The 21,515-nt window shown below is 43.2% G+C and overlaps 1 protein-coding gene across 5 annotated transcripts; it reads right to left on the reverse strand.

The window, feature by feature from the left end:
* Positions 1–270: 270 nt before the first annotated feature.
* LOC128562535 (17-beta-hydroxysteroid dehydrogenase type 6-like) lies at positions 271–20,066 on the reverse strand. 5 transcript variants are annotated; one of them, XM_053557570.1, is made up of 7 exons: positions 19,912–19,985; positions 18,878–18,991; positions 15,532–15,653; positions 8,715–9,044; positions 5,977–6,235; positions 4,366–4,529; positions 271–762 (listed from the first exon to the last, which is right to left on the reverse strand). In XM_053557570.1, the coding sequence occupies exons 3-7, from the start codon at positions 15,557–15,559 to the stop codon at positions 545–547; spliced, it is 999 nt and encodes a 332-aa protein (XP_053413545.1). In that variant the 5' UTR covers positions 15,560–15,653; positions 18,878–18,991; positions 19,912–19,985; the 3' UTR covers positions 271–544. The 5 variants fall into 5 exon arrangements, with proteins under 5 accessions (XP_053413545.1, XP_053413544.1, XP_053413547.1 ...); XM_053557569.1 differs by lacking the exon at positions 19,912–19,985 and adding an exon at positions 19,634–19,756; XM_053557572.1 differs by lacking the exons at positions 15,532–15,653; positions 19,912–19,985 and adding an exon at positions 19,634–19,756.
* Positions 20,067–21,515: the final 1,449 nt, after the last annotated feature.

Below are 21,515 nucleotides of genomic sequence, written 5' to 3' on the forward strand. Positions count from 1 at the left end.
AGGTTGCGGTGAGCCGTGTGATGCCACGGCACTCTACCCAAGGGCAGTACAGTGAGACTCTTGTCTCTACAAAAAAAAAAAAAAAAATGACAGCTGGCAAAAAAAAGAAGAAAAAGAAAAATATTTATTAATATTAAAAGTTCTATAGTTCAGATTCATTTCAAGTAAGGATAAATAGACCCATGAATTTCTCACTAGTCTCTGAGCAACAGGTTATCACAGCACAGAATAACTACTTATAGTCATAAAGAAATAAATCAACAGGCTAAATTGTTCTCAATCTATTCTGTTTAATAGGGCAAGAAAGAATGATTCATTCTGGAAATATTCTTATCAAAAATTAGTCAAAATTATAAAGCTTCATCACCTAAGCTTTTGATATGTGAAATACAAGCATGCTGGTTCTCTGATAATGTCAGATAAATGAGTTTAGGCGAGAAAAGTTATTGTTACAGAAAGTGTGTTCTAAATAAGGATTACTGAGACACTAACGACTAAATCCAGAATTTCACCTTCATTCCAAAAGCCACCAAACCAGTTTCCTTTATACTACCCGGGCTGGTTTAGGGAAATATCTACTCAATATGTAGTCTGCCAGTGACGTAGGTAAGTAAGACAGAGGGATGAAGTAAAATTGAGCATCCCAGCCAGCCGAATACCGAGTACGAGGATGCACAGATGTCAGAGCATGTTCCATGCAGTCAGTGACCAAGTTCAGGTTTGTGCTACATCTTATCAGCCCCTCTTTTATGACATTGTAATCTGTAACCAAAAGAGAAATGGTGATCAACAATCTCATTCCCCCATATTTTTAAACCATCTTGCATTCAGTCACAGAAGTCTAATCACATTTATTTTTACAAGGATTAGGATAATCCAGACTGTGCTTCCCAACTAGCCAGAACATAGCTTTTTTTTTTTTTTTTTGAGACAGAATCTCACTTTCTTGCCCCTGGTAGAGTGCCATGGCATCACAACAATTTCAAACTCTTGGGCTCGTGATCTCTTGCATCAGCCTCCTAAGTATCTGGGACTACAGGCACCCACCACAATGCCTGGCTATTTTTTAGAAACGGGCTCTGGCTCTTGCTCAGGCTGGTCTCAAACTCATGAGTCAAGCAACGAGCTGCCTCAGCCTCCCAGAATTCTGGGATTACAGGTGTGAGCCACTGTGCTGGCCCATGGCTTTTTTTTAAAGACAGGATATCCCTCTGTCACCCACTGGTGCAATCAATCATAGCTCAATACAGCCTCAAATTCCTAGGCTCAAACCATCCTCAGCCTCTTGAGTTGCCGAAGTCACTACAAGCATGTGCTATCGGGCCTGACTAATTTTTCTTATTTTTTGTAGAGACAGGGTCTCACTGTGTTGCCCAGGCTAGTCTTGAACTCCTGGCCTGAAATGATCTTCCTGCCTTGGCCTCCCAAAGGGTAGAAGTTACAGGCTTGAGCCACCATGCTCAGCCATAAAATATAGCTAGTGTGACTAAAAACTGCATTTTAAATTTTATCTAATTTTAATTTTAAAATCCAATCTTGTTACTAGAAAACTTTTTTTAATTTTTATTTGTATAAATTTATGGGATACACTGACATGCTGCATAATGCTGAGGTCAAGGTGGCCAGGCGTGGTGGCTCACACCTGTAATCCTAGCATGCTGGAGGCCAAGGTGGGTGGATTGCCTGAGCTCACAAGTTCAAAACCAGTCTGAGCCAGAGCAAGACCTCATCTCTAAAAATAGCCAGGCATTGTGGCGGATGACTGTAGTCCCAGCTACTTAGGAGGTTGAGGCAAGAGAATCTCCTGAACGCAAGAATTTGAGGTTGTTGTGAGCTGTGACGTCATAGCACTCTGCTGAGGGCAACAAACTGAGACTCTGTCTCAATAAAATAAATAAAGCATGGGAGTGAGTGATTTTTAGTACATGAAGAGTTATGTAAGAATCATCACATTTAAATTTAGAACATTTTCATCATCCCCAGAAGAAACTCTGTATCCATTTCTCACCAACCTCCCAACCAAGGCAACCACTAATCTACTGTCTCTATAGCTTTGCCTTTTCTGGACGTTTCACATAAATGAAATCATACACTGTGGTTCCTTGCAACTTGGCTCCCTTTACTGAGCAAAATGTTTTCAAGGTTCATTCACGTTGTAGCGGATATCAGTACTTCATTCCTGGTTCTTGCCTAATAATATTGCAACGTGTAGCTTTATCACCTTTTGGTCATCCTTACCTCAGCTGTTGGATTTGGGTTATTTCCACTTTGGGTCTATTATGAATAATACTTATGGCAACTGTGAATTTTGCTAAATCTAAATAATATAAATGCAGTATTTCCCAGGAAAATTTAGCATCCAAGTAGCAAGGTGCTACAAGTATAAAATACAAACAAATTTTCAATGACTAAAAGGGAAAATAATATTAAAAATCTTATTAATAACATTTATATTTATAAAAAATATTGAGGTGGTAATATTTTGGTATATTGGATTAAATTAAATGTATTATTAAAATTAGTTTTAGCCAGGCACAGTGGCTCACTCCTGTAATCCCAGCACTCTGGGAGGCTGAGGCAGGAGGATCCCTTGAGTTTGAGAGTTGGAGACCAGCCTGAGCAAGAGCAAGACCCCATCTCTACTAAAAATAGAAAAACTAGCCAGGCATGGTGAGCACCTGTAGTCCTAGCTACTCAGGAGGCTAAGGCAAGAGGATGACTTGAGCTCCAGAGCTTGAGGTTACTTTGAGCTATGATGCCACAGCACTCGACCCAGAATGACAAAGTGAGATTCTGTCTTAGAAAAATAAAATAAGTTAAGATAACCCAGACTATTTCTGTTTTCCTCTTTTAATGTAGCTACTAAAATATTTAAGATAACATACGTGGCTCTCATTATATTTCTATTAGACAGCACTAATCTAGTTTATCCTGATCCATGGACAAATAAACCATTGGAATTCCTTTTAAATTAGAAAATACACATATCCCGGCGGGTTCAAACCCGGCCCCTGCCAAACTGCAATCAAAAAATAGCCGGGCGTTGTGGCGGGCACCTGTAGTCCCAGCTACTCAGGAGGCTGAGGCAAGAGAATCCCTTAAGCCCAGGAGTTGGAGGTTGCTGTGAGCTGTGTGAGGCCACGGCACTCTACCAAGGGCCATAAAGTGAGACTCTGTCTCTACAAAAAAAAAAAAAAAAAGAAAATACACATATCCCACCTTTTACGTATAGTAACTATATAGTCAGTTCTAGGTTCCTGTTGATTTCTATTGCTAAACTTTATGTGCCCATAAAGAGAAAAATGTTCCCTGAGGAGTAGCTTATAACAATGACCGGCCCTCTAGCATGTGGGGAACCGTAGTTCTCCAGCTGGATGAGTTCTGAAAGGCTCAGGCTCTGTCCCGTCAGCCTTTCCCTCATCCAGCTTCTCTCCCTTCTATTGATGGTGACTCTCTGAGGCCTGTGCACCCAGAAGACAAGCTCTGGGTTAAGAATATTCTAAATGCACATTCCCCTCCTCCGTCTCTCTGGACTACAATATCTCCCAACATCAGTGACAAGACTGCCTCTATCCACTGGCTTTTTGTGAACTGGAAAAGAGTGCTTCCCTCTTCGGACTTGGCAAGTTGCTGACATCTTTGTGTGAAGAAAAAGCATCTTGTCCCCCAGGAAAGCATAGCCCCATATATCTTGGCTTACTTCTACTAAGATGACCACCTTGCCCCTCGCACTGCCACTTGCACCACCTCCCCCTCCCCCGGGTCATCACCAGAATGATGTTCTTACATGAAATTGAACAATTTCACTCCCACAAGGCTCCTAGGGTCTGCACTTGAGAGGGCTAGTCTCCAGAAATGGCCAACAGGGCCCTGCAAACCTCTCTTCTCCCACTTATCTCCTCCAGCCTGTAACTTACACCCTCCTTCCAGTCATAATAAGACACATGGTTTGTGGCAGGCTCTTTGTTACTAAAAGGGTAAACAATGAAGACTGTGCTTTAGATGAGCAGACATCTCACCAGGCCTGCCAAACTATGAAGGGGCACCCTATCTCAAGACCCAGAGGTTCCACGCCTCTAAGTAGGTTCCAACACCTCTTAGTGCTTAAGTGGCCAGGCCCACAAGTAACAGGGCAGAGAAGACCCCGGCCCCAGGTTGCCTGTATATTCCCTTTCTCAACCATGACAGCCATTAGACCAAACCAACCATGAAGGCACTAGGACTGTCATGACCTCCTTCTGTCCTGGGAAGGCTCTGTGTGAGAATCTTCGTTCTCAGAGGATCTGCCAGTCATTGTCCACCAACCCTCTTTTCTCCTTCTCAAGCAAGGGCACCCATTATCCCTATCAAAAGAAAGAAACTTACAGGCATCAAAAAAGTGCTGTCCATAGGACTCCTTAATATGCATGGGGGCTTCCTCCCAGGCTTGCTTCAGTCTCCCTAAGGACTTATTCATGTCTGTCATTCCTGTTCTGAAGTAGCCAGGTTCAATTATGCTGACTTTCACCCCAAAATGTCGAAGCTCACGCCTGAAATAAAATTCTTCAAGTCAAACCCTTTGATTGAAAGACATCACGAAAACAAAACAAAAACAAATAGATTAAAAGATTATTAAAATACCTTCAATGAATATTTTAAAGGATAAAGAAATGGAGAAAAAAATAAAAATTTAAGCATCTTTAGGTTTAACTACTGGGACATGACTGTAGCAGCTACCATAACCATCATTCTTCAATCATTCTACACCTTCTTTTTTTTTTTTTTTCTTGAAAAAGAGTAGCAACCTCAATCTCTTGGGCTCAAGCAATCATTCTGTTGTTCTTTTTGATGGGTCCATCTGGTGTAAGCAGATAGGGGGCAAATTCCTTCCAAGGCCTGTTGATCTCTAAGGGCCTTTAATTCAAAATACTTGATACCAGCAGTTCTCAACCTGTGGGTCATGACTGTATTAAAGGGCCACGGCATTAGGAAGGTTGAGAAACACTGCTCTATACCAAGGAGTCATATTTTGGGGTGAAATATCCTGAGCTCTTCAGTCTAAACAGGATTTTTCTCTTTGGACCTAGTGGGCAATGTGGTCTTGCTGTGTCAATAAACCTCACAGTAACAGCCCCTTAGAGAAATATGTTTCTTCAGACCTGTAAGGGGGCCAGACTCTCTGCAGACCTGTCCTAGATCAAATAGGCAAGGCCTGGCAGCATTTAACAGATTCCCCACAAACACAAATCTAACAGCCTCCTCACCTACACAGCTTATAACATATTCCTGTTTGCTCATTGCCACCTCTAAACATGACAAAGAACTGTACTTTGGGTTAAAATATTTCTTACTTCCTTCAGCCCCAAACAACCCCCTTCTACATATATAGCTTCTATAAAATGAGTGCATGTTAATTAGCTTAGGACTCTAAGCCTGAATGAACTCTGAAACATCCATTACAAGTTTATCTCCACAAATGAAAGCCAAGGAAGAGACATGATCATTCTTCTACCCACTCCAAGAAGATTCACAGCACTGACTACTTCCTCTGCCCCCTTTCACGAATGTTCTCCTTATCTTACGTAGATTTACTACTGGGCACCAAATAGAACCTCACAAGAATAAAATCAACTGGCTCTCTGCTCACCTCCTTCACCCCTCCCTTTTTGCAGGGTACTCCCTTTTCCCTTTAAATGCAAAATCCTCAACTTCTACTGAGCACCCAGCCCACAACAGATACTTTGTGGGCTGTGGTTTTCCTGTGTGTGTCCTTAAAATTTTGGCTTAATGAACCTCAACTGAGTGTGACGTGCTCGTTTTCAGGCACTTACTATTTAAGTTAACAGTTTGCTATATAAAGTAAACTAGTTAAAATTGTCTATGTCCCAAGATTTGAGAAGCAAAGAAATAAGATAAAGTAGGTGAGGGCAACTAGCACAATTCCTAATATATATCTAAGTGGTCAACAATTGTTTTTGTTTAACTTAAAAGAGTTACCTCAGAATATCCGAAAAGCCTTCTACTCCATGCTTGGAAGAAGAGTAGACCCCTCCAAAGGAAGCAATTCTCCCCAGAATGCTGGAAACATTGACAATCCTCCCCTGAGCTCTCCTCACCAACGGAAGCATGCTCAAGGTCACTTGGACCAAACCAATGAGGTTCACTTTGAGGATGTTCAGAGAGTCCTCAAAACTCTGCCACTCGATGAAGGCAATAGGGTCGATAATACCTGCATTGTTGACTAGGCCCCACAGTCCTAAAACAGTAAGTCAAATCAGGAGTTTGGTTTCAGGCAAAAATTATCTATCTTTAACTTGATGTTGGGGAGAAGGGTAAGAATCAGTCCTGAGAAATCATCCATTCCCTCATGAGAGTTTGCAGTCCTGGGTGGCCAAAAGAAACTCAAGCCAAAAATGAAGTTTAAGGTGGCCAGGGACTCTGAGTACTCCCAGGCACCTGATAGAAGCAAATGTAAGTACTATCCGGAGGGAGCTAAGTGCAGTGGGGCAGTGTCTGTGTAACAGAGATAAAGGTCTGAAAAAAGGCAATGAACAATGGTTTTTAAAACTCCTCCCTCGGGCGGCGCCTGTGGCTCAGTGAGTAGGGCGCCGGCCCCATATGCCGAGGGTGGCGGGTTCAAACCCAGCCCCGGCCAAACTGCAACAAAAAAAAAAAAAAAAAAAAAAAATAGCCGGGCGTTGTGGCGGGCGCCTGTAGTCCCAGCTGCTCGGGAGGCTGAGGCAAGAGAATCGCGTAAGCCCAAGAGTTAGAGGTTGCTGTGAGCCGTGTGACGCCACGGCACTCTACCCGAGGGCAATACAGTGAGACTCTGTCTCTACAAAAAAAAAAAAAAAAAAAAAAAAAAAAACTCCTCCCTCTCTGAGAGGCAAAATATGCATTCTTTCCTGAGGCCACTGACCAAAGGGGCAGAAAATGTTCTTTGCTCTTTGTTTTCTACTTTCTTTCTTTCTTTTTTTTTTTAGAGACAGAGTCTCACTTTATCGTCCTCCATAGAGTGCTGTGGCATCACAGCTCACAGCAACCTTCAACTCCTGGGCTTAGGCAATTCTCTTGCCTCAGTCTCCTGAGTACCTGGGACTACAGACACCCAACAGAATGCCCAGCTAATTTTTTGTTGCAGTTTGGCTGGGGTTGGGTTCTAATCCACCACCCTCAGTATGTGGGGCCGGCATCCTACCCACAGCCACAGGCGCTGCTCTATTTTCTGTTTTCTTAAACCACAGGATATGGTTCAACAGAATTGTCCAGGCAAGGGTCACAAGATCATTGATTTCTAGGTAAATAACTAAAGAAATACAAAGAGTAAATTATAGTACTTTCAGCTTAGTGGTAGGAAAAGTGGGATAAAAAAATTAAAAGAGGAAAAAGGAAACAGGAAAAAAAATGGGACAAATAAAAAGCTAAAAATAAGATGAAAGAAATAAATCCAAACATATCAATAGGCTGGGCACAGTGGCTCATGCCTGTAATCCTAGCATTCTAGGAGGCCAAGGCAGGCCGATTGCCTGAGATCACGAGTTTGAGACCAGCCTGAGCCAGAGTGAGACCTCATCTCTAAATAACAGCCAGGCGTTGTGGCAGGTGCCTATAGTCCCAGCTACTTGGGAGGCTGAGACAAGAGAATCACTTGAGCCCAAGAGTTTGAGGTTGCTGTGAGCTATGATGCCATGGCACTCTACCAAGGGTGACAAAGTGAGACTCAGTCTAAAAAAAAAAGATTAAAATAAAAAAATAAACTTGGTAAACGGTCTGTGAAGCTAGTGAATGATGCCCCATGATCATATCAATGTACGCAGCTATGATTTAATAAAAAAAAATAATAAAATAAAATTAAAAAATAAAATGAAATTAAATGAAAAAATATTTTTGGAAAGAGGACCAAAAGATGACTTTAGGAATGCCTATGCTTTAAGTAGCAGCATGGGAAGATAAATCCGTTTCTTAAGAACATCTTAAAAACTTGAGACATACAGAATTGTGTTTCTAAATACATGACCTGCAAGTAAAATAATGGCCTCAAATCTTTTGAGCTAATCTTTCAATGTAAACATTATTAGGGAAACAAATACCACAAAAGATTCTCAGAGTCTTTCAAATGACAAAGCCCACCTTTTAAGTCCTGCTTTTGAGTTATACAGTGGACTCTTCTTATCTGTGGATCCAAACAATCATGGATGGAAAATATATGAACAAAAATCTACACCTGTACTGAACGTGTACAGAATTATTTTTCTTGTTATTATTCTCTAAACCAGGGGTCCTAAAACTGCAGCCCGCGGGCCACATGAGGCGGTGTGATTGTATCTGTTCCTGTTTTGTTTTTTTACTTCAAAATAAGATATGTGCAGTGTGCATAGGAATTTGTTCAGAGTTTTTTTTTTAAACTATAGTCCAGCCCTCTAACGATCTGTGGGACAGTGAACTGGCCCCCTGTTTAAAAAGTTTGAGGACGCCTGCTCTAAACAATGCGGTATAACAACTATTTTCACTATATTAGGTATTGTAAGTAATCTAGAGATGATTTAAAGTATACGGGAGGATGTGCATAGGTTATATGCAAACACAATGTCATTTTACATAAGGGACTTGAGCATTTACAAATTTTGTTACCCACATGAAGTCCTAGAACCAATCCCCCATGGACACCAAGGCACAACTATAACCTTAGCATCTTCATGCCTAAGTAAATGAAAGGAGAAAACATTTCTTCATACCTCTGTCCCCAATACGCTCCTTCACCCACTGAGTGGCTGCAGTGACACTCTCTGTCTTGGTGACATCCAGGCTCACTGTCTCCAGCCTGTCTGACGTCTGGGCCTTCAGCTGCTCAGCCCCCTTCTCCGTCAGACATGCAGCCAGCACCCTCAAGCCTCGAGCGTCCAGCTGTCTGGCCAGCAGGTTCCCAAAGCCAGAGTCACAGCCCGTGATGAAGATGTACTTGTCTTGGAGGTGGCTCACCACCTGCCTCTCCCGATACCAGCGCAGCAGGTAGTACAGGCCCACGAGGGCCGCCAGGTACAGCCACATGTTGAGGGTTCGTCCTTCTTCAATAGAAAGAAAACAACTTTCATTTTATTTCTTCCCTTTTTCTTTAAACAATACCTATTCAGTATTTACTACATGTTAGGTATTGCACTAGGTACTGGGGACTCTGTTTAGACCAGTGGTTCTCAACCTTCCTAATGCCACGGCCCTTTAATACGCGGTTCCTGTGGGTCATGACCCACAGGCTGAGAACCGCTGGTTTAGACCAATACTTGGTCCTAACCTCAAGGAGCACGATCTAAAAAGGTGACTCAGGGAAGTGACCAAAGGCAATGCAGTGTGACAGATGCCATAGCAAAAGTATACACATAATCTAATAAAGCTGCAAAGGAGTATTGATCACCCATAGCCTATAAAATTAGGAATGTCTTCACAGAAGAGTGGGAGGTAGATAAGCTGATCTCTCCATGGGCCCTCCAATTCAGGGTAAAGCATACAGGTGGGCCATCCCTATGGCTCCTCCCAGATCACCCAAGAAAGAATAGAGGAGCCTGGAGGCAGCCCAGTCAAGGGAATGCAACATGACTATCCCTGCATTGGGGGATCAGCAGAACAGGCAGGTTAAGACCTTTGGACTCCTGATCAGCAATTTAGATTAATTAGGATATCTGCCATGCAGGGAGGAAACCTGCTTTCTCCCTCCCCTTTTCTAAATATACATTATCAGATCATTCCAGATTACCCCATCTTCCTGGGAGGGGAGGTTTCCCTCTAATTCTATTTGTGAGCACAATAAAAGACCCCTGAGAGATCAGAATGGTGCTGCATTGCCTCAATCTGCCACATGGTGCATGAGTCAATGCATGCCTCTCCAGGCCTCTCAGACTTTATGCATTAAGTTGGTGTGAAGTCTCCTTCATCCTTCAGTACTATATGCCTTGTCAGCCCCCAGCCCAGGTTAGGGTTCCCCCAGAACCCCAACACAGAAGCAATGATTTTGATACTACTTCCCATAGGATAAGTGAGAGTTCAAAAAGTAAACAAGCATGAAAGGCATTCCAGGCAGTAACAACATATACATGAGCAGAGTAGAAACAAAACTTCCTGATAACCTACACGCAGCTCTGCAGGAGTGCAGTGCAGAACAGACAGAGGAAGAGATGGGGGACAAGGCAGAGAGGACCAGATCATGAAGGGCCTTGGAAGCCACAAAAAGGAGCCTAGAACTTATCTTATAGGCAATGAGGGTGTGTTACTAAAAGACACTAAACCATAGAGTAAGATGGCCAGAGTTAGCTTTAGGAAGATCTGTCTACAGTGAAAAGAAACAGGGGTGTGGCAAAGACAGGGAGATCAGGTAGGAGACCTAATAGTCTAGGTGTGATATTGCTGCCAAAGAAATTTGTAAATATACACTACTCAGAAGTATTGTCAAAATAAACATTCACAGATCCCTATGTTTTTAGATGGAATTCTGGATCAAAGTCAACCAATTTTTGCCCATCTTTAGGAGTTGGCCAAACTGACATGATTCATTTCAACACAGGTAGAGGTAAAAAATGGGTGTGGGCCCATGAAAACATCCTGCACGAGGTGAGTCTAGGCAATTCAAACTCCTTAGTTTGGCCTGATGCTCCCAGTGCTCTGGCTGCTGACATCCTCCTTGCTCCTACTCTGGCTGGCATGCTATTGTATAGATGAGCAGGGACAGATTAAGTACAGCACTTAACAAAAGAGGGAACAAGATTGGTCCAGGTATATTTTCCTGATGTTTCTTAACCTTCCCACCAGTGGAATTCACTGCTCCCTCCACAGTGAATGGCACACAGCAGATATTTAATAGATGCTGTTAGATCAATCAAGGAATAGTAAGTGAAAATATCAAGAGTGTAGGTGAACAGAGGGAGAAAAAAACAGCAGGAACAATGAGCTCAAAAAGTCGGAGAAAGGAAGCTGATGAAAGACAAGGGAAGGGGGCCTTGATGAAGACCAGCAATGCGAAGCAGGCAGGTCCTTGAGTGTTACTTAGAAGGGTGCTGGTGGGTGCAAGAACACTCTTAGGGAGCGAAAGGCACAAAAGCAAATCTTTAGAGGGCTGAGGGATGAACTGGAGATCAGGAAGTAGAGCCAAGTGGAAACTCTTCTTTCAAAAGCCTGGTCTGGGAAGGACAAAAGGCAGTAGCTCGAAGGCAATGCAGGGTGTGAGGGGAGGAAATAGCTAAATAGTTGATTGAGGTATCAATCAGGCCCTCCCTTCCTCTCTACCCTCTCTTCTTGCTTTCCGCCTTCTCTCCCCCTCTTCACCCCTGCCCTCTCTCTCCTCCCTTCTTTGAAGCTTTCTGTCCCTTCCAATTTGAGAACACTGTGTTCTCTGGCCAGCTGCCTCTGTCCTGCCCCGCTAGCATTCCCTGGCACACTGCACTACAGAAAAGGCTTCATCTTTCTTGTTTATTCACTAAACAGGTAATTTCTTAATGTTAGTCAAAGGTGAAAATCCATTCTCCCCATTAGGGAGAAACTGGGGCCTTACGGCCTCCCTGGGTGAGTGACCCAGCAGTCACACACCCAGTAGCAGGAAAACCTGCAGAAGGGATGCAGCAAGCAGGGTCTCAAACCCCAGGCCAACCTGAGCATGGACCAAATACCTAAAGATGCCCTGAATATTTCAGATAGCAAACCCAAAGAGGCCTGCTTGTTTTTATACAACCATTCATCTGCAAACTCAGTGCAATTAATTATGTTTTTGCCTTTGACCTGAAACATTTATATAAGTACCTACATTGCTGTTTTTCGATTTATGGATTTTTGACAATCTCAGTAACTTCCTGTTACGGGAAATGAGAAATTAGCTTTCTTAGAACACATTGCTTCTTCCCTTCTCATTCACACAGTGCTTTCTGGTTAATTTTCTTTTATGAGCTTTGCTTTGAACCTAGAAAACACCTTCATAATGACAGTGCATAAGCTAAAACCTTTCACTAATTACTTCAGGTATGACACCCACCTTAGTCTTCATCACTGATTAAAGCTACTGTCGCACAAAGATTTTGAACAGGATGGGTGGTGCCTGTGGCTCAAGGAGTAGGGCGCCGGTCCCATATGCCAGAGGTGGTGGGTTCAAACCCAGCCCTGGCCAAAAACCACAAAAAAAAAAAAAGATTTTGAACAGGGCTAAGCGCAATGGTGCACATCTGTAATCCTAGCACTCTGGGAGGCCAAGGTGGGAGGACTGGATAAGCTCAGGAGTTGGGAGACCAGCCTGAGCAAGAGCAAGACGCCGTCTCTACTAAAAATAGAAAGAGCACATGCCCAGGGCCTCTATTTTCTTGGCACCCATGAGCTCCCCAAGCCCTTGAACTCCACCTTCCATTCCTGTCTAGAAGCTCTCAGAGCTCACCAAGGACCTATCACCATGGCCCTCTCTCTCCTCCTGAGATTTTGCTTCAATTCTTAGCACTTTCTTTTTCTTAGTGATTTTATCTGATTTTTAGATGCTAACCTGGTCTTGAGTGAAGGAGGAGATTTCTTTCAGATCATGCCATGCGCTCTTTGCAATTTGTCTGTGGCTCCCTGTCTTCATAGGATAAAGTCAGGATTCTTCAGCTTAGCACATAATAATAATAGTGAATAGTTATATAGAACATTCCTTGTGCACCAGGCACTATTCTACACACTACATTTGTATAATACAGGTTATGCCAATTATTATGCCCATTTTCACATGAGTAAACTGAGGTACAGACTAAGGCAAAAGTTAAGTGGCTTTTCCAAGGACAAACAGATAGTAGTAGAGACAGGATTGAGTCTGTCTACCTGCAGAAACCTTGCATCTAACCACTATACCATATTTCCTTTCCCAGGAAGACTTTTCATGGTCTCCCCTGGCCTATGGTTTCCCCTGAGCTCCTGCCTTTCACAGCTGGAAGTCATGGTTTGATCCCCTGGCTGCCCATTTTGGGGAGCCTTCCCCTCCCTTGCCTTCCACTATGGCTGTCATAGTGCCCATTCCCTTTCTCACCCTCCTGCTCCTCCTCCCCTCTTTACACCCTATGGCAAGGATTCCCCATGCCTCTTGCTTGTCCTGTCCCAGAAACCTTCTCATCACCCTCATGTTAGTGAACAGAAATAGGAAAATGTTGAGTCAGTTAGGCTAAAGTAGGAATACTTAAAGAGTATTTGACCCCCTACCACCTTGCTTAAGCATCATTCTTTTTCCCTGATGTCACTGGCCCCCAGAGCCAGGCTGTAAGATGTATATCTCAAGGAATTGAGCAAACAATCCTAGGGAGTGACAGCACCTGGAGGGAAAAGGTAATGTTCCATAGTCAGAGTAAAGATTACTTTGATGTTGCTGTACATTAAGTTGTAATTCGCTGGATGCCTTTTCTTCATAACTTTCTATAAAAATGGCTGTGTTTGTGATCAAGGCAGAACAGTCTTGGAGAAGCTACTCTCGCTGTTCTCTGTTCTCTAGAATTGCTGGCCTTCGGACAACAAAGCTTAGTGGACCTATCCCCCATCTCTGAGTCTTGGCTGGACAGTGACAGGCAGCCAGCTGAACCCTCTTTGGTAACACCGACAATGTCATTCTCACTTCCACACAGTGATGTCTGATTAATTTTCCTAAAGCAAAGCTCTGCTGATGTTACTACTGAATAAAACCTAAGTGAGAACCTCAGGTACAGGCCCTTCATGATTGGCCCTCCATGATTCCTCCCTCTTCTCTTTCTCGCACAGCCTATGGGCCCTCCAAACTAAAGAGCTTTAAAATGGAGAAGTGTGATTTGATGAGCCTCATAGGCAGTGTTTGATGTGCAGAGATGAGGAGAAAGAGCATTTTAGGCAAAGGGGATAGTGAGAGCAAACATTAAAGTACTGAGCATAAACGAATGGAGATACCGAAAAGACCACCAGCTGATCCCCTGCCCACTTCTCCTTCGCTTCCTTTCCGAGAAACTCCGCATGTGTTCCCCTAACCTCCACCCTGATTTTGTGGATAGCATAGGGTCATGAGCATGGACTCTGAGGCCACGTTGCTTTGGTTCAAAGTCAAGCTTTACCACTTACTTCTGGTGGGCCTTTGGTAAGTGAATCAGCCTCTGTACCTGTGTGCTTATCTTCAAAATGGGAAAAGGACACCTCCATGACTTGTTGAGTATTAAATGAGTTAACATATGTAAAGTACTGACACGATTGCAAGAGGGACTTTGCCAAACAAATGCCATCAGTGTAACCTGGATTATTGTACCCTCAATGAATCTCCAACAATAAAAAAAAAAAAAAAAGGGAGAGAGAAAGATTGAGGAAAGAACTGATCAGCAAAGAGGAACCAGCACTTGATGAACTGGAAATTCCCAGCCTACCCAGATTATAAAAGATCCTAAAAATAGATTCCCTGTTAGGAACCAAGCTACGGAGGGAAGGCCAAGGATGTGAATGAATAATAATTTTTGTAAATACACAGGCTAGCTAGAAACACTACATTTCCAGAACCAGTGTGGAGATATTTGAGGTGGTGCTCAAGTTTCCACGTGTCAGTGGCTGAGGATGGATCCGGAATGCCCTTGACCTGGGCTGTCATGGCTATGTGAACTCTGGTCACCTCTGCATGCTGAGTTCTACTTCAGATTCCTCTGTATTCTAGTTTTGAAGTTCTAATTCTTCTCTAGAGGGCTTACCATCTATTTTCCTCCATTTCTATTTTTGTCTGTCTCTTATTTATGTCATTCTTAGACTATGATTAACCATGTATCACGTTTTTTGGATTTATTATTAGTTTGAATTTTACCCAACCTTTATAGTGTACAGAATATAGAATTACTCTTTCACACTTATTTTTTCTCAGTATCTTTTTCTCTCTCACTCCCTTGACTTTCTCCCTGAATTTCTCCAACAAATATTCTTTTTTTTTTATTGAGGTAAAATCCACATAACATTAAGCTTATCATGTTAACCATTTCAGAGAGTACAATTAGGTGATTTTTAGTACGTTCAGTGTTGTGAACCCATCACTTCTGTGTAATTCCAGAACATTTTCATCACTCCAAAAAGAAACCCACGCTATGGTCTGAATGTGTGTGGTTCTCCCAAAACTGAAACGTGACCCCCAAGGTGATGGCAATAAGGGGTGAGGCCTTTGGGAGGTGATTGGCCCTCAGGGATTCCTGCTGTTAGGAAAGATGCCCGAGGGAGCGTGTTACCCCTTCCTCCAGATGAGGACTCATTGAAGGCACATCTGTAAGGAACGGACCCTCAACAGACAGCACATCTGCTGGCACTTTAATCTTGGACTTCTCAGCCTCCAGAATTGTGAGCAGAATTTATAGATCAGTACATTTCTGTTGTTTATAAATTTAAAAAAAATATGTAAAGTACTATATAATTGTTAAATATTAGTATTATTTTTATGGTTGTTATCTTATTACTGCTGTCTTAGGCCTTTCTCCCTGAGCCCTGCCTATTCCCTTAGGCTTTCACAGGATATTTCACTCTGGAAACATGCATTATCTGGTGCACAGTGTGACCGCTTTTCCACGGGACGTGTACCTCCAAGTACTGCAACATCCTTGATCATTTCTACAGTTCCTCATCACGACGCTGGGCCATGCTAGGTCACACTGGCATTCTTCAATCTCACACAGAGGACCTCTCCCTCTGCAATATAGTACCTGATGAAGTAAGAAGCAGGCTTTATTCTATTCCTTGACTAATATCTTCAGACCTGGATCTATAAGTGTTTGTCTAGAGCTGATCCTTAGAGTACGTCTATAAATAGCACAGAGCTCCCTGAACCGCTCCACCATGAAATTCTTTTGTTCCCCGTAGGTGTGAACTAGGCAACTAAAATGACCTCTCTTGACCAAGAGGACCCGAGAAATATCCTAAAGCTGAGTTTCTGGCCATGAGACTGGAGGTCAGACAGGCTTCCTCACGCCCCCTTCTGTGGAAGGCAAAGCTTGAACCACACCTTCAATTCCTCAATTTACTTAAAGAATTAAGTAAATGAGTCTATGTCCTATATGTCCAATATGAACTAACATAAAGTCTTTTTTCTTTTTTGAGACTATGTCTCACTTTGTTGTCCCCAGTAGAGAGCTGTGGTGTCATACCTCACAGCAACCTCAAACTCTTGGGCTCAAGCGATTGTCTTGCCTCAGCCTCTTAAGTAGCTGGGACCACAGGCGCCCACCACAATGCCCGGCTTAACATACAGTCTTAAGGCAGCAGTTTTCTACCTGTGGGTCATGACCCCTTTGGGGGTCTCCTACATATCAGATATTTCATTACCATTCACAATCATAGCAAAATTATAGTTACGAAGTAGTAACGAAAATAATTTTATGGTTGTGGGTCACCACAATATGAGGAACTGTATAAAGGGTCGCGGCATTAGGAAGGTTGAGAACTACCGCCTTAAGGCTTCTCTCTTCCCCAGTGGCAGACTGACTGACACCCTCTTGGCCAAGGAGAGCCCTAAAACTGAATGGCTAGCCATGAGAAAGGAGATCAGACATGCCTCCTCATGTCCCCCCCATCCACCCTGCCTTCTTAGAAATGTCCTTTGTGACATAGCCTAAGGCTATGCAAGACAGAAGTGCAGGTCCTCAATATACACAACAAACCACTTGAGTCTGGGCACAGGTCCTGTAGTTTGTCTCCAATTAACAGACCTTTAACTCAAGCTTCCCTTTTCAAGGACTCCTGGTCTATTAGACAAAACCTAACTCTTTCAGCGAATTGTCAGCTAAAGGCTCTTTAAACCCATCTATAACCTGTAGCTCCCTCCCCTTTGAAACGTTCCACCTTTTCAAGCCAAACCAATGCATGCCTTCCATGTACTGATTTATGACTTTACCTGTAATTCCTGTTTCCCTGGGATGTATAAAACCAAATTGTAACCCTACTACCTCACGTCCATGTACTCAAGGATTCCTGGGTCATGTTCCTCAAATGTGGGTGAGAATAAACTTCTTTAAATTATTTTATAGAGAGGCTCGGCACCTGTAGCTCAGCAGCCAGGGTGCCGGCCACATACATCAGAGCTGGCGGGTTCGAATCCAGCCCGGGCCTGCCAAACAACGATGACAGCTGCAACAAAAAAATAGCCCAGGCGTTGTGGCGGGTGCCTGTAGTTCCAGCTATTTGGGAGGCTGAGGCAAAAGAATTGAGAATTGCTTAAGCCCAAGATCTGGAGGTTGCTGTGAGCTGTGATATAACAGCACTCTATCTAGGGCAACATAGTGAGACTCTGTCTCAAAAAAAAAAAAAAAAAAGAACAATCTGTAACCCAACTATGGTGAGACCACTTGCTCAAAGCTTCTTGGGCATGTTGGAGGGCCTAACATGGCCCCATACAAGCCCTTCCCTCTCCTCCTCCTCTCCTCCTAAGACTACACAAAGGACCTAGTTAGCCCTATACCTGAAGGAATTCTTGCCAAAGGAGTCTAACCCACCAAAGCCCTCCCAGTGAGCTGTGGAATTTGCCCACCTACTACAGCTCCATATAAAAGGAGTTTTCCTAGGTGCAGACATCATCTTTGCCCTTTCTTTTCTTTTTTTTTTTTTAAGACACCATCTCACTCTATCACCCTGGGTAGAATGCCATGATATCATAGCTCACAGCACGTTATAGATGGGTTTAAAGATTCATAGCTCACAGCAACTTCAAACTCTTGGGCTTGAGCAATCCTCTTGCCTCAGTCTCCCCAGTAGCTGGGACTATAGGCACTTGCCACCGTGCCCAGCTAATTTTTCTACGTTTAGCAGAGACGGGGTCTCACTCTTGCTCAGGCTGGTCTCCAACTCCTGAGCCCAAACAATCAATGGGTCTTGGTCTTCCAGAGTGCTAGGACTACAGGCATGAACCACCACACCCAGCCCTCTTTGGCCTCTCAATAAAAGTGACCTAAACATCTCCATTCTGGTTTGGTCTCTGGGCACACTAAATACACCCTTCAGAGCATGGCTTTCCAGGCTCACGATAAACTTAACTATTTTATGCAGTCTGAGTTCTTTTCTGTTGACATTGAGCATATTTTAGACTCAGCATTCTTAAAGCTACAAATTGTTTTTTTTTTCATAATTAGGTAACACTGGGCACCCACCATAATGTTTACTGAAAAAGGTTGGCAATCTGGAACAACTGACTGTTGCAGGAAGATGAGGCCCAATGGAGAGAAAGAGTACCCAAACACCGTGTTTAAAAAAGAAAGGGCTTGGGCGGCACCCGTGGTTCAGTGAGTGGGGTGCTGGCCCCATATACGGAGGGTGGCGGGTTTAAACCCGCCCCGGCCAAACTCCAAAAACAAACAAACAAACAAACAAACAAATACATAAATAAAAGATAGGAGCAATGGCACAGAATTCAAAATGGCCATGCTCCCCAACTGGCTCAATCTTCTCCTTTTTATCCCCAGTCAAAAAATAATTACCTAGTTCTTCATATTATCTTAGACGTTAGAGATCAAATTTAATGTTCTATTATGATAGTAATAATTCCACTAGCCCTTGTAGACAGCACTTTTTCTTCTTTTTCATCTCTTGAATTTTCTATTTCTATTTGCATTTTTTTTTTTTTTTTTTTTGAGACAGAGTCTCACTTTATCACCCTGGATGGAGTATCACAGCTCACAGCAACCTCCAAATCCTGGGCTCAAGCAATTCTCTTGCCTCATCCTCCCAAGTAGCAGGGACTACAGACAACCGCCACAATGCCCAGCTATTTTTTTAGAGACAGGATCTTGCTCTTGCTCAGGCTGGTCTCCAACTCCAGAGCTCAGGCAATCCACCTTTCTCGGTCTCCCAGATGCTAGGATTACAGGCATGAGCCACCGGCCCTTCTATTTGCATTTTTACAACTTTATTGTATATGTATCTTTTACTTTAAGGTTACCTCAGACTCTTCGAAGATGCCACGTTTGTTCAAGACTAAAACTTGACTAATGGATCTCTCTCTCTTCAATCTCTAATGGATTCTTCAATCTCTTCCAAAAGTTGCCTCACTTCCCTATGCCAAATGGAAAAAAGGTAGTAAATACTCAGCCAGTTGATGCTTTATATGCACATTTTTAAATCATATCTCATTTCATATCAGTCTATAAAATTCTACAAAGGGAAAGGAAAAATGTTGCCAGAAGAATTCTTGTTTGGAAATATATGCTGTATTTCCAACACTTTTGTTTGCTTCCTCTGGGATTTTATTTCCTCTTTGTTCTCCACAGGATTAGAAGCATAGGAAGTGGGAAAGAATAAGGAGATTACTAAAATCTTATTTACTGGCTATGTAGGAAATAAAAATTAAAAGAAACAATTTCACTACTCTCCTTTCACAGTGACTGAGCACTGGGAAATGAAGGTGGGGTGGGACAGCAAGCTCAGCCCAGACTACAGGGAGAGCTGCTTCAGCAACACAATTCTCACGGCCCAGTTACACAGCAGGCCTCTGCACTTAGGCAGTTTCCACAAAGTCACCCCGCAACTCTCAGCACTAACCATGAAAGAGCTGACTTTCCCCACTGCCAAGAATCCCGCTTTACAGAGTTCCGATTTTTAAGTATAAGCTCACCCCCAACTTTTAACCAATACTTTTCCAAATTCCAAGGGAGTGAAAATCCAAAAAGCAGGGAAAGGCCTGGGCGGATGCTCACACCTGTAGTCCCTGCACTCTGAGAGGCTGAGTTGGGAGGATCGCTTGAGGCCAAGAGTGTGAGGTTGCTGTGAGCCAGGTGGACGCCACTGCACTCTAGCCTGGGCGCAGAGTGGGAAGCTGTCTCAAAAACATGAAAGCAGGGAAAACACAGTGACGAAATTAATTCCAGCAATCAAATTTTTAAAAGATCTTTTAAGAAAATTAAAAACCATAATCAAGACCTATTTCCAAACAGCAAGCAGACTGCATCCCCTTCCCCACCAACAAACACACCCTACCTGACATTCGAGTAGAGTCAGGTTCTGGACCGGCGACCAGGCAGCGGGCAGCTTCCTGCCCTCCCCCTCGCTGCCCACTACGCCTCCTGCACGGCTCTCAAAACAGCGCCCTCTTGTGGTCAGAGTCCAGGCTGCTTCAAGCCCTTGTCCTCACCACGTCATCCTTGTTCTGCTGGAGAATCAGATCAGTTTTTCACAAAATGAAAAGCAGAACAAAGGAAAAGAGCTGCGCCCACCAGCCAGAGAGTTTCCTGTGCTCTTCAGCCCCTGGGATGCAAGCTGGCGTAAAGGGACGGGAGGAGGCAGATTTGAGCAGAGCCCAGTTCCTTAGAGTGCCAACCGGAAGTCAGCTGTGGCACCCAGACCCTTTCAAAAAGAACCCTTTTACAATGATTTCGTGTCTTGTACGTGTATATTACATATATATGTTATATGTAGCATATTATATATGGGGTATATAATATATATACTTTTTAATAACAGCTTTATTGAGGCATAATTCACATACCATACAATTGCCCGCTTTGTGGGTGTGTGTTCCCAGCCCAAACTGCATCCAGCTTTACTAAAGATACTTTTCTTTATTTTGAATTAATATTAAAGTACAAATTTTTATGTTACATTGTTCTCACTTTATAGGCTAAAAGCCTATATGCTCTGTGCCCGGGCAGCCTGAGAAAAGTAGTTTCAAATTCTCGTCGTTGCAGGCCTAGGCTGCCTGGGTAAACAGAGTTGATAGCCTGAGGCTTGGCGGTAGAAGCCTCAGTGACATAACTATGTGGCTGTTAAGCCTGGGAGCATTGGAGAAAAAAACTCCATCCCCAGAGATACAGCTCAGAGGCTGTTGCAAGTCATGTAATCAATAAGCTAAACGGCCTCCAGACCGTGGTTAAGCGAGATACTAAGTTTCTGCCCCTCAGGTCGTTATGAGTTTCTAGAGATTTTAAGGAACAATCTACTCTTTCTTTATTGTGGTCTTGTGATTTACCGGCTCACAAGCAAAGCAGCTAACGTATGACTCATGTAATAGTTGTTTGGGGTTAGAAAAATGTATATCAGTTAATCAACAGGCACCAAGAAAAGGTTAATCGGATTTTACCATATGTTTTGTGAAGCTATTATGTGATTATAGATCAACAGTGTGTACATGACTAGCTGGCTATTTAAGCTGGCTGGAAATAAAGAATATCGCTACTTGCCATCATGGACTTGTAGCCGTTTCTTGCTTTCATACCATTTCAAGGAGCGGGCTTTACACCTGTGACGCCAGTCCCTCCACGATCCCTCGGAGCAACATCACTTCCAAGGTGAAGTTCAAGTTGTAGAAGAGCTCCTCACCGGAGGGGTAGGCGGTGATGGCGGGGCATGCTAACATCTTCACATTGTGCTCATTAGGCGAGATCCCGCCAATTGCCCTCCCTCTTTCCAAGAATCGCTCTCCCCTCTCTTCTCTCCCTCCTCACCCCTCCTCCTTGCTGGACTATATTTCTGTTTTATCATTCATATGAGTGTATGTTTATATATTGGTTTCATATTAATATTGAGTATATTGGATTTTTTTCCTTTTTTGTTTTCTTTTTTTGAGACAGTCTCACTTTGTCGCC

Source organism: Nycticebus coucang, chromosome 12 (assembly GCF_027406575.1).
Source record: "Nycticebus coucang isolate mNycCou1 chromosome 12, mNycCou1.pri, whole genome shotgun sequence".
Lineage (NCBI taxonomy): Eukaryota > Metazoa > Chordata > Mammalia > Primates > Lorisidae > Nycticebus > Nycticebus coucang.

Bases quoted from the DNA above. Each gene is read 5' to 3' on its own strand.
- LOC128562535 (XM_053557570.1), bottom strand. From the start codon at position 15,559: ATGATCAAGGATGTTGCAGTACTTGGAG. The intron at 6,236-8,714 runs GTATGAAGAAAT...TTACTGTTTTAG, and splicing joins GGAGCGTATTGGGGACAGAG to GACTGTGGGGCCTAGTCAAC. The intron at 4,530-5,976 runs GTAACTCTTTTA...ATTTTATTTCAG, and splicing joins GGCTTTTCGGATATTCTGAG to GCGTGAGCTTCGACATTTTG.